Consider the following 13,619-nt stretch of genomic DNA (forward strand, 5'->3'; position numbering starts at 1 on the left):
CACCTTATCTTCGACAAAGGAGACAAGGATATACAATGGAAAAAAGACAATCTCTTTAACAAGTGGTGCTGGGAAAACTGGTCAACCACTTGTAAAAGAATGAAACTAGAACACTTTCTAACACCATATACACAAAAAATAAACTCAAAATGGATTAACGATCTAAATGTAAGACCAGAAACTATAGAACTCCTAGAGGAGAACATAGGCAAAACACTCTCCGACATAAATCACAGCAGGATCCTCTATGACCCACCTCCCAGAATATTGGAAATAAAAGTAAAAATAAACAAATGGAACCTAATGAAACTTAAAAGCTTTTGCACAACAAAGGAAACTATAAGCAAGGTAAAAAGACAGCCCTCAGAATGGGAGAAAATAATAGCAAATGAAGCAACAGACAAAGGATTAATCTAAAAAATATACAAGCAACTCCTGCAACTCAATTCCAGAAGAATAAATGACCCAGTCAAAAAATGGGCCAAAGATCTAAACAGACATTTCTCCAAAGAAGACATACAGATGACTAACAAACACATGAAAAGATGCTCAACATCACTCATTATCAGAGAAATGCAAATCAAAACCACAATGAGGTACCATTACACGCCAGTCAGGATGGCTGCTATCCAAAAGTCTACAAGCAATAAGTGCTGGAGAGGGTGTGGAGAAAAGAGAACCCTCTTACACTGTTGGTGGGAATGCAAACTAGTACAGCCACTATGGAGAACAGTGTGGAGATTTCTTAAAAAACTGGAAATAGAACTGCCATATGACCCAGCAGTACCACTTCTGGTCATACACACCAAGGAAACCAGATCTGAAAGAGACACATATACCCCAATGTTGATCGTAGCACTGTATATAATAGCCAGGGCATGGGAGCAACCTAGATGCCCATCAGCAGACGAATGGATAAGGAAGCTGTGGTACATATACACCATGGAATATTACTCAGCCATTAAAAAGAATTCATTTGAATCAGTTCTAATGAGATGGATGAAACTGGAGTCCATTATACAGAGTGAAGTAAGCCAGAAAGATAACATTACAGCATACTAATACATATATGTGGAATTTAGAAAGATGGTAATGATAACCCTATATGCAAAACAGAGAAAGAGACACAGATGTACAGAACAGACTTTTGGACTCTGTGGGAGAAGGCGAGGATGGGATGTTCGGAGAGAACAGCATCAAAACATGTATATTATCTATGGTGAAACAGATCATCAGCCCAGGTTGGATGCATGAGACAAGTGCTTGGGCCTGGTGCACTGGGAAGACCCAGAGGGATCGGGTGGAGAGGGAGGTGGGAGGAGGGATCGGGATGTGGAATACATGTAACTCCATGGCTGATTCATGTCAATGTATGACAGAACCCACCTCAATATTGTAAAGTAATTAGCCTCCAACTAATAAAAATAAATGAAAAAAAAAGTATTTAATAAATGATGGTAGGACAGCTGGATAAACATACAGAAAGGAAAGAACCATACACAGTACCTCACACAGTACAGAGAACTTGATTTGAGATGAATCGTAGGCTAAATGTAGAAACTAAAGCTGTAAAGAAGTGAAAGGAAACAGAAAAATACTTTCACAACTTTGGAGTAGGTGAGGATTTTTTTTAAGACAGAAAGCACTGCTATCAATAATGATCAACTGGACATCATGAAAATTAGAAACTTCTGCTAATTAAAGCTCATCATTAAGCAATAAACTATTCTAAATAAAGTATATGTGAGTCTTCTGTGTTCTGTTCTTGATACTTTTCTCTCACTTAGAGATTATTTCCAAATAAAAAGATACCATTATGATAACATGCAGGAAAATACTCAAGTTTATATATATATATAAACACACAAATACATATACATAAATGAGATTGAACACTAAAATCTGTACATTTCAGTTATACAGATCTTACCCCAATAAATAGAGAGACCATATCTGTTTATCTTTATGATAGCTATTCATCATGCATGGTAGAATGTTGACGCCCTTGTAGACTCCTGTTGTATATAATACATTATTATAAACTCCTTACCTTAGCATAAAGCCCCAGCATGATTTGAGCTTTTAACTCTCCTTTCTATCTCACGTCTCTCTCTTACCTATTAAGTCCTAGCCCTGCTGACTTTACTGTCTGAAGTAGTTTATTTCTTGATGTTTTCTAGTTCAGTCTCTTTTTGTCTCCTTCACTGCATTTGGGATAACTTGCATTTGTTTTTTTCTCATTATACTTTTTTTACCTGCCTTTTCCACTAGACTAGAAGCTCTAGGAAGGTAGCGATCCTGACTTTTTCACTGTTATATTCCCCAGTATATACCCAGGATGTTACTTGGCTCAGGGAATATTGGTTGAAAAAGTGAATGAATGAATGTTCCTATTGTTCCATCTGTTGATGAAGTGGGAGTATACTCAGATAGTCCTCTGTTTGGAGTTTGGTCCATACCTCTTCAAATAAAAATGACATAGTCTTATCTCTACAAGCAAAGCAAACCTTCGTGAAATGGTGTCTCAAATAATTTTGGGGTTGATGGCAATCAAACATTTTGTTTGATTCAAGGGAATTTTTTGTTCTCATTTTCTTTGCAGAATTGCTGTATGTATAGTCTTTCATCTTCTAATCAGTAGTTGCTACTGAAGAGAGTGAAAAGCAGCCCTTTTGACAATGCCTTACAAACATATTGGATCCTGAATCCTGTTGGTAAAATGTTTGAGCACACCAACCATATAGATACATTTATTATTTCAAATATATATAAACATATTGCTCTACTATATATGTAACGAAAGTTACATAAATACAGTTTAAAAAGTTGGTGTGAAAGGTGATCTAATATTTTTTGCCTCCCCTCCATGTGTTGCTCCCACTTTGAAGAGAGTACCTTAGGGCAAATATTCCACATTTTCTTATCTCTGTAAGGATAAAACCTAAGTAGTGTTAACACTTTTGCATTTTAAACCTTAACTCTGACAATGGCTTGAAAGGCCTTATTGCTTTTTAAATGAATTTATGGTATTGTTTAGTGCAGGTAGGATAGAATTTTTAAGTCTGGGGAATATTCTGAAATCATGTCTCCTAATATTTACTGTACCTATTTTTAACATTGTTCAGTGATAGTTTTAAAGAGATTAGAAAAGTGGGGAGGGGAGGCAAGGGATAGGTCTGGAAAAGCCTGTGTTGATTTACACTATAATTAGTTACACTGTAAATATTGGTAGCAGTATATTTGAATGAAATGTCTCCTTGAGGAATTGCTAATTGTAGAAAATTAGCAGTTAGTGCACCCAGACAAAGTTGCTCAGAGATGGGGTAAATCCCACTATTATTGGAGAATAAAAAGACAGTTTCTAAGGAAGCATCAATAATTCAGTATAGCAGCTTGAGACAGGTTTGGATATTTTAAGCCTGCTCTGTTACCTCTGAGACCTAAAAGAAGCAGAACATAAAAATGAGCCTCTATCAATTTGAAGCAAACCTAATCTCTGTGATCATAGCTGTGGTCTAAATCTATTAAAGATGTTCAAATTCAGTGTCCTTGGTATCACTGTGGGTTGACCTGAGTAGTGAGCAATAAACTTGTGTATTATAATTCTGGCTTGAAGATATGTGCTTAGAAAGTGAAACTGACAGTCAGTGTTTTGTGTCTGTCTCTAAGCAGGCCAAGAGCCTATATAAAATGACAGGTGAATTTTTAGGAAAAGAAGCCCATAATGTTTTCCTATTTAGTAGGTGACAGTATGTCCCAAGATAACTCAAGCTTAAGGGGCTGGAACAAGCATGGTTATTAAAGGCTAGCAGTTTCTCAGTTCATACAAATTGAATTTTTTCATAGGCTGGAAGACTAGTAATATAGGGTAGAGTACTGAAATAAATTAGCATATTAAGTGAATTTATACACTCAGGCATGTGAGCACTTTGAATTTAAGGAAGACATTTTATTACTTCTTCAAAGAAAAAGCAATTTTTAAATCCTGCATTTGATCTCCCTGTTGAAAAGGGCCTATATGATAGATTATATCATCTTGATGATTATCCAAAGAAGTGGTTATTATATTGATGGGAATCTTTTTCTCTTCTCTTTCTTTTTTCAGAATTACTGATTTGAGAAACATAAAAAGAAGATTGTATTTATCAACCATCCACAAGGAATTGTCTTCAACCCCTCTTCATGCAAAAATCCCACTCTTCATGATCAAGCGCAAAATTGTAAGTGTCACAAGAATATTGCTTAAAATATTAAATTTATTTCAGTAAATATTAATCCTGGGCCTACTCTGTATATGAAGCATTTGTTAGCTTCCATGATTGTATTAAAAATGAATAGATGTATTCTCTTCGCTCCAGAGCTTAAGATTTGTGAGGTGGAAAAATATAATTGTTTGAATATCTAGAATATCACCAAAACTGTGTTAGGAAGCACTGTAGAGAGAGAAAGTGCTGTTGGTACAGTGAAAGGGATGGAAATCGATCTGACTGCAGGATAAGAAACGGTTTCCCAATTGCACTCATCTCACATACTAGTAAAGTAATGCTCAAAATTCTCCAAGCCAGGCTTCAGCAATATGTGAACTGAGAACTTCCAAGATGTTCAAGCTGGTTTTAGAAAAGGCAGAGGAACCAGAGATCAAATTGCCAACATCCACTGGATCATTGAAAAAGCAAGAGAGTTTCAGAAAAACATCTATTTCTGCTTTATTGACTATGCCAAAGCCTTTGACTGTGTGAATCACAATAAACTTTGGAAAATTCTGAAAGAATGGGAATACCAGACCACCTGACCTGCCTCTTGAGAAACCTACTGTATGCAGGTCAGGAAGCAACAGTTAGAACTGGACGTGGAACAACAGACTGGTTCCAAATAGGAAAACGAGTACGTCAAGGCTGTATATTGTCACCCTACTTATTTAACTTCTGTGCAGAGTACATCATGAGAAACGCTGAGCTGGAAGAAGCACAAGCTGGAATCAAAATTGCCAGGAGAAATATCAATAACCTCAGATATGCAGATGACCCCATCCTTTGGCAGAAAGTGAAGAAGAACTAAAGAACCTCTTGATGAAAGTGAAAGAGGAGAGTGAAAAGGTTGGCTTAGAGCTCAACATTCAGAAAACTAAGATCATGGCATCCGGTCCCATTACTTCATGGCAAATAGATGGGGAAACAGTGGAAACAGTGACTGACTTTATTTTTTTGGACTCCAAAATCACTGCAGATGGTGATTGCAGCCATGAAATTAAAAAAAAACTTACTCCTTGGAAGGAAAGTTATGACCAACCTAGACAGCATGTTAAAAAGCAGAGACATTACTTTGTCAACAAAGGACCGTCTAGTCAAGGCTGTGGCTTTTCCAATTAGTCATGTGTGAATGTGAGAGTTGGACCATAAAGAAAGCTAAGCGCCAAAGAATTGATGCTTTTGAACTGTGGTGTCGGAGAAGACTCTTGAGAGTCCCTTGGACTGCAAGGAGATCCAACCAGTTCATCCTAAAGGAGATCAGTCCTGGGTGTTCATTGGAAGGACTGATGCTGGAGTGGAAACTCCGATACTTTGACCACCTGATGTGAAGAGCTGTCTCATTTGAAAAGACCCTGATGCTGGGAAAGATTGAAGGCAGGAGGAGAAGGGGACGACAGAGGGTGACATGGTTGGATGGCATCACTGACTCAATGGACATGGGTTTGGGTAAACTCCAGGAATTGGTGATGGACAGAGGGGCCTGGTGTGCTTCAGTTCATGGAGTCGCAGAGAGTTGGACACGACTGAGTGACTGAACTGAACTGAACATGAAGGAGATTGTTCTTGGGATGGACTTTAAAGGACTGTATTAGAATTTCAACAGGTAGAGGTAAAAAACTGAGCATTTCTAGCATACATGAAAATGTGGAGGCTGGAAAGTGCTGCATATTTGGAGAACAGAGAATAATGCATCATTTTTCTCAGATTTCTTAAAGTAGCCTTAAGGAAACCTCAGTTCTGTAATCCAACAGCCTGGTACAGGTTGGGAGATTTATGTAACCTCCGAGATGCCAAGCAGAGTAATGTATAAGTAAGTAAGCAGTAGGTTACAGGCTAGTAAATTTCAGCCTGATAAGACTGACTAGTCTTTTTCAAATGTCAGTTATTTCAGTACTACTGTCATGACTTTACCATGTTTGGATACTAACTGTTCCAGTATAATTAATACTTTTCCTTTTAAACCAACTCAACTTTTTTTTTACTTAAATTTATTTTTTTTAAGTTATATCACACTTATGAATGGAAAACCAGTATAACTTTCCAGAAATAGAAATTATCCATAACAATAAACATACTGAAAACAAACAGTATTTTAGAGTCTAGCTAAATACTATTTCCTGTTAAGGGTTCTGTCCTGAGGCCTACTCTTTTATTAACAGGAGTTTATCAAGAGTTAGATAAATGTTGAAGCATTTTCTTGGGCATAATTAGGATTGAAACAAAACTGATAGAGGGAAGTTTTTATTCTGTGATCCATAGCCATTTAATGCCCATGCCCATGAACAGTCTAAAACCATTTCACATACAATGCATATTCCACTCTTTGGGAGCCACTTTAGAGAGAAAAGGAAGCAATTAAGCTTGGTTTGAAGAGAACATACAGTCCTTTCTGTACTTGGAAAGATTAATCTGGGAATCTTTTTCTCTTCTCTCTCTTTTTTCAGAATTACTGATTTGAGAAACGAATGGCTTGAGGGGACTAAAAAGTGCAGACGAGGAAAACACATGCAGTATTCCAGATTGGGATTAATAAGGACTAGGGCAATAGCAGTGGAGGAATGGATGTGAGATGACATCAGAAGCTTACGGCCCAGTGAACTAAGACATATTTAAATAGAGCGGTTCTGTATTGTGTGGTACATGCTGCGTGAGCAGAACCCACAGTGACTGCGGGGCACCAGGGCAATGGCCAGAGAGGAGCTCCTAAAGAAGAGGATGCCTGAGTTGGGCCCTGAAAGACAAGATGGCATTAACCAGCTTGAGTGGGCGTGGTATTCCTGGAAGAGAAGGAGCAGCAGTGAGAGTAGCTGCCTGAGGTGTGCAGGGAAGTCCAGTAATTCAGTATTGCTGAAGAGAGGCAGTGGGAAAGTAGCAAGGCTGGAAAGGAGAACCGGCAACCTCCTGATGGCCTTGTGTTTACAGCCACAGATCCTGAACTTCTATCTCCTAGGTGATAGGGAGCTACTGAAGGGCTTGCAGGAGGAGTGCCTGGTCAGATTTGCATTTTAGATGGAATATCACTTTGGAGGATGGTGGGAAGGATGAGACTGGAAGTCAGCAGGACCAGTTAGAAAGTCAGTGCAATTGTAGCAAGAAGGTAAGCTCCATGAGAGCAGGGTTTTGTATCATTTTGTCATTTGTATCATTTTGTCAGTCTAGGACCTGACTCCTCCTAGACACTTGGAGATTCAGATGGTAAAGAATCTGCCTGCAGTGCAGGAGAACCAGGTTCAATCCCTGAGTTAGGAAGATACCCTGGAGAAGGGACTATCGACCCACTCCAGGAATAGCAATCCGGAGAATTCCATGGACAGAGGAGCCTGGTAGTGATAGCTTACTGTGAATGATATTGAATTCATGATCTCCAAAGAAGAAGTTTTATCTTCAGAACAAGGACCCGGTTTGATCACTCAAAAGCTTTTGTGTAGAGGAGTTTTATTAAAATATATAAAGGGACAGAGGAAACTTCTGACATAGACATTACAAAGGGGACGGAGAGTGCTCCCCTCACTAGTCTTAGCAAGGGAGCTATATACTTTTTCAATGGGTTATTACAGTCAATCAAAAGAATGTCTCAAGGTTGTAAAGGTCTTACCAGACCCACTCCCAGAATATACATTTTAAGATAACAGGATTAGTCAGAAGGTTCTTAAGAAGGAGAAACATGTCTTTAAGCAGGGTACATTGTTGTTATATAATCAATGGTACAGAGTTTAAGGGAAAGCATATCCTTGAGCAAGATGAGTTGTTTTGTTGTGCAATCATCAGCTCTGGGCTTAAAGAAAAAAACATTTGTCCTTTTCTTCTCCTTGAGAACTCCAAACCCCTATATCGCCCTTAAGAGCCCCAGACCTCTCTGTCTTCCTCGGGGACCCCAGACTTCTTATCAACCTACCTAGGAATTGACTCTCCCAGTAGGCTACAGTTCATGCGGCGGCAAAGAGTTGGACACAACTGAGCGACTAAGACACACACAGAGACACTCAGCAATTATAAAGGTGGATGAATGAGTAGATGAATGATCTAGGTAAAAGAAATGAGGTCCTGAAGTTGGAAAATAGAAATCAGAGTGTAGATGAGGAAACAGAGTTGAAAAATAACTATAGGTGTTAGTTTTAATTGAAAATTAATTAGAAATGAAGAAAAAGGAAAAGTCAAGGATGATGCTGAGTTGACTTCCTAGTTTGGATGACTGGTGACAGAATCAATACATAGAAATTCAGGAGAAAGAAGGTTAGAAAGGAAACATGGAAATGTTGGTAAAGGAGTCTGAAACGTTCAGATTGAGAATTTGGGGTGATTTGGGGGTCTCTTGATGAAAGTGAAAGAGGAGAGTGAAAAAGTTGGCTTAAAACTCAACATTCAGAAAACTAAGATCATGCCATCAAGTCACATCACTGTATAGCAAATAGATGGGGAAACAGAGACTTTATTTTTGGGGGCTCCGAAATCACTGCAGATGGTGATTGCAGCCATGAAATTTTCTTCTTTGGAAGAAAAGCTATGACCAGCCTAGACAGCATATTGAAAAGCAGAGACATTACTTTGCTGACAAAGGTCCATCTAGTCAAAGCTATGGTTTTTCCAGTAGTCGTATATGGATGTGAGAGTTGGACTATAAGGAAAACTGAGCACCAAAGAACTGATGCTTTTGAACTGTGGTGTTGGAGAAGACTCTTTTTTTTTTTTTTTTTTTTGGAGAAGACTCTTGAAAGTCCCTTGAACTGCAAGGAGATCCAACCAGTCCATCCTAGAGGAAATCAGTCCTGAATATTCATTGGAAGGGCTTCCCTGGTGGCTCAGACAGTAAAGCATCTGCCTACAATGCGGGAGACCCGGGTTCAATCCCTGGGTCAGAAAGATCCTCTGGAGAAGGAAGTGGCATCCCACTCCAGTATTCTTGCCTGGAAAATCCCATAGATGGACTGTGGTAGGCTACAGTCCACGGGGTCACACAGAGTCAGGCACGACTGAATGACTTCACTTTCATTCACTGGAAGGACCGATGCTGAAGCTGAAACCCCAATACTTTGGCCACCTGTTGTGAAGAACTGACTCATTGGAAAAGACCCTGATGCTGGGAAAGATTGAAGGTGGGAGGAGAAGAGGATGACAAAGGGTGAGATTGTTGCATGGCATCACCGAGTTGACGGACATGAGTTTGAGTAAGCTCCGGGAGTTAGTGATGAACAAGGAAGCCTGGCATGCTACAGTCCATGAGGTCGCAAAGAGTCGAACACGACTGAGTGACTGAACTGAACTCAGCATACAGGTGGCACCTAAAATCATGAGAATGGATGAAATTGTCTGCAAAGAGAGTAGAGAATGGCAGCAGCAACAATGAAAGAAGCTAGAGAAGGAAATGCAAGGACTTGCCCAGGAAAAAGGAGGGGCAGAGGAAGAAGAGTGCATGAACGAGGCAGGGCAACAATGAGAAAGTGGTGTGAAGCATGAAGCAGAGTAAAGCGTGTAGAAACCAACAAAGTTTTGCTAAGAGAAAGTCAGGATGTGAAAATATTTGGAAATGTGGCTATCAAGAGGCTATAAGTAACTTCATTAACAAGTTTTGATGTGTGAATCAGCGCAGTGGGCTGAGCAAATGGAAGGTGGAGACATGGGAGCATCCCAACCATTGTTTTTAATAGGCAAATCCACTGGGCTTGATGCTAAAGTGGATATAAATAGGGAAGGGGGAGGAATCAAAGATGACTGAGGTTTTGAGTCTGGGAAATCTTGGAGACTGAACCCAGTAACACATAGAGCTGGACTGTGGAATAAATTGATGGTTTCTGTTTATAGGATAATTATTTTAATTCATTGTATATTAAACATTCATAAATGCAGAAGATTAAATGCAAATACTTCAGTTATTAAGGTTAAGTTATTTAAGACATTAAGGAAATGCTTTAGTGCCTTATAAATGAAATTATATCCATCATCTTATATTTGGGTATGATTTCCTTATTCATCTAAGATTGTTTAGCATTCAGTGTTAGGTAGTTTCCAAGAGTTAAATCATATGTAATACCCATACATTATTCTGTGTGTGGTTAATAAATCAGGATTGTCATTTCCTTGCTTTTGTGACTTCAGTCACCCTTGTCAATTAACTAACTGAAGTTTCTGAATATGATTTTGAAATCTGAACCAATCATTCTGTACATAATTATAATCTACACACATAGGCCAAACTTTAGATGAGGATTTTATCTCCTATTTGCTCTTTAGGTGCTACTTTTTCCAGGAATCCCTCCATGGTTCCCCCCTGTTGACTAGACATTTTTGGGTACAGTTATCATCATTACCATCTACACATTCATAATTCTCATATAACACTTACTCACCCAGCACTTTAATTCTATGTTTACGTATCTGTCTCCTCCTTTAGACTGTCAGCATGTCTCATTTGGCTTTTATCCCTAGTCCTTATGTGTGTAGAACTTATTAAGTGCTTAGTAACTGTTGAACAATCGACAGGTCCTAGTATGCCTACTAACTTGGGACATAAAATAATGAGTTTATCATGGACAAATTGTATAAGCTTTCTAATGTACTTACCTGTTCTATAAACGTCCAGGAGTATTCAAGCAACTATTAAGAAACTCAATTCTAAAACTTTATCTCTCCCCACCCCATCCAAGAGATGCTACAGCAGTAGAGGGTGTTTCCTTTCCGCTACTAACAGTCTGTTCCACATGAGTCCTTATTGAATCAAAACTATATGGCTGATTCATGTCAATGTATGACAAAACCCACTGAAATGTTGTAAAGTGATTGGCCTCCAACTAATAAAATAATATTTAAAAAAAAAAAAAAAACTGAGTCATGTTTTAAGGGAAATTTCCACAGAGAGCAGTAGGTGACATAGAGCACTCCATTCATTCAAAATGCCATGACTAGGGTTCTCCCTGGCGTTCGTGTGATATTGGCCCCAGTTCTCTGCTTTTTGCCAGAGCACTTTTCACTTTTTTCTGCTTTTAAAGAGCCATAGATATTTTGTTGATAAACTTCAAGATATAGTATCTTAAAAGCATTTCAGCTGACATTTTAAATCAGGCAATTTCACATAAAATTTCTGACCTCTTTTTAAAAAAATTGAGACATTAACTGACTCTGCTTTCTTGAACATCAGGAAGTCAGAGCTGAGTGGCAAATGCACACTTTTAATGGAGCTTTAAGTTCTATGAAGTTTAATCTTTTCCATTCATAAGAATGTGGGTACAGTCAGAGCTTTTCTGCTTCACTTATTTAAGTGACCTATCTGGCCCCTCTCGACTATAGTTTGCAACCCCTATTTTTGAGGAAATTGCCAAATGGTCCACTTTTCCTTGGTTCCTTAGCTAAAGCCTTCACATAACCAGAGGCAGCAAATAGAGTTGATATTTTTATAGCCACACCAACATGAATATTTATTTATAGGCTACTTACTGTTCCAGTTACTGTAGAATGTTCACCCTATCTAATAAAAAATTTTATTTTTCATGTTATTCTTAAGTATGATGGATTCATCTTAACATTTAGCTTATAACACTTTATACTTTTAATTTAGGTTTTCAATGACAAGAGCAGTTTTAAAATTTAATAACCATCCTATTAAACAGTGAAAGTAGCCACTTAGTCAGGACTCACTGAAATCAATCTTACTTCTTCTTTAATATAATTTCAATTAGTTGGTGATGGTATCAGATGAACATCAATGTCTTGCCACCAAAGTATGTATTAATGTACAGAGAATTTAATTCTATTTGAATAGGAAGTCTGGGGATGAGATACTGCTGAAAATTAATCTTTCATTAGAGATATAACAAAGTAGTATGATAAATTACAACACCAAATTCTTTTAGTGATTTTTACCACTCAAACACCCACTGTTTGTCATTTAAATAGGTAGAATTACTCTTTAGGAGTTGTATTTTCTTGTACCACAACTTTGTTGGAATATGTTCTAGGTTTTATTACAAACTGCAAGTGTGGCATATTGTTTTTAAAATTTTCCCTTAAAGAATATTTTTCCCATAGAGCAAATTATTTAGAAATTTTTTCATTCTCAACAATATTTAATTTCATGAGTGTCAATGAATGAATAGAGAAAGGGGGAGACAGACTTTTTAGATGTATATTCAATATATAATTAGAGAGTGGCTTCTCAATAAGATCATTCTAACCTAGAATCCAAATAGTATTTATGGTACTTAAATTTGATGGTTTGTAAGTGTTTTCATGTTCAAATCATTTATTATCTGTTTTTCACTCTATTCACCTGTCTAGTATGGTTGTTAAAGAGATTTGGGAAAAGAAGAGCACTTTCATGGTTTTCTCTGCTGACCCTGAATGGTTATGTGTAGTGGAAACAACTACACACAAAAATGTTTGTTCTGAGAAATGCAGATTACCTAGTGTAAGGATCATTCTTTTTTCAAACCACATGAACAGGCAGATATTGTTAAAGTGTGGGCTCTTACAGCTAGATTGTAGGGGGTTTGACTCCTGGTTGTCACTTCCTATCTTTGGGCCCCTGGGCAAGTCAGTTATCTCTCTGTGCTTCAATTTCCTCATAGGTTAGGTCATGGCAACTACAGAATGTGCTTTATAGAGTTGCTAGTATTAAATGAGTTATTACTTAGAACCATACCAAGCTCATAGTAAGTGCTTTAGTTAATGTTAGTTCATACTTACTGCCGTTTTACTATTTTCTCTTGACCTGAATCAATGTTTAATAATTTGTGAATATGTTATCATAATAAAGGTCTAAACTTGCAGTTTGTTTCAGTGAACAGATGTCTGTTGAGCCCCTTCTGTAGGCCAAGGTCTGTGACAAATGAAAGGAATCCAAAGGTGAATGAAGCAGTCTTTTCATCAAGGAGATTATAGTAGGCAGAGGAGGCAAACATATAAACAGTTAATGATGATGGTCTTTGTTAACACCAAACTAGTCTTAGGGTGGGGAATGCTGGTAAAAGGAAATATCAGACTTGCCTAGCCAAGTTGGAGCTTGTTCTAAGTGGAGATACTGGAGCTAAATTGTGAACACACACAAATGAAAGCATGGAGGTTCATGTCATGTTTGATCCCTTAACTGGGATGTGTAATGAGAATGTACAGACTCACAATGCTGGAAGAGAAGGCTGGATGAAACAAACCATGATGGGCCTTAAAAGCCATGTTAAAAAGTTGGTTTTTAGTCCACTAGAGATTTCTTTTTAAATGTTAACATGGAGAAGTTTCATGATGTCATCTCTGTTCTAGAAAATGAGTACATTGTCAGAATAAAATTAGCTGGAGGCAGAGAGACCAATTAAAAGTCTGTGCAAAGTCCAGGTGAGACATAATTAACCTGAAAATGAGTATAGTAGCAAAGAAATAGAGGAG

At 37.9% G+C, this 13,619-nt stretch overlaps 1 protein-coding gene across 3 annotated transcripts in view; it reads left to right on the forward strand.

Moving 5' to 3' along the window:
• The window catches only part of CFAP20DC (CFAP20 domain containing), a 256,876-nt gene that overhangs the window by 81,363 nt on the left and 161,894 nt on the right, over window positions 1-13,619 (forward strand). For all 3 annotated transcript variants that reach the window (XR_010662983.1, XM_065933365.1, XM_065933366.1), the window contains exon 5: window positions 4,106-4,220. Coding sequence is in view for 2 of the 3 variants with exons in the window: in XM_065933365.1 (XP_065789437.1) it covers window positions 4,106-4,220 (115 nt within the window). In the remaining variant the exon portion in view is untranslated. The remainder of the gene's footprint in view (window positions 1-4,105; window positions 4,221-13,619) is intronic.

This window comes from Muntiacus reevesi, chromosome 4, assembly GCF_963930625.1.
Source record: "Muntiacus reevesi chromosome 4, mMunRee1.1, whole genome shotgun sequence".
NCBI classification, from domain to species: Eukaryota; Metazoa; Chordata; class Mammalia; order Artiodactyla; family Cervidae; genus Muntiacus; species Muntiacus reevesi.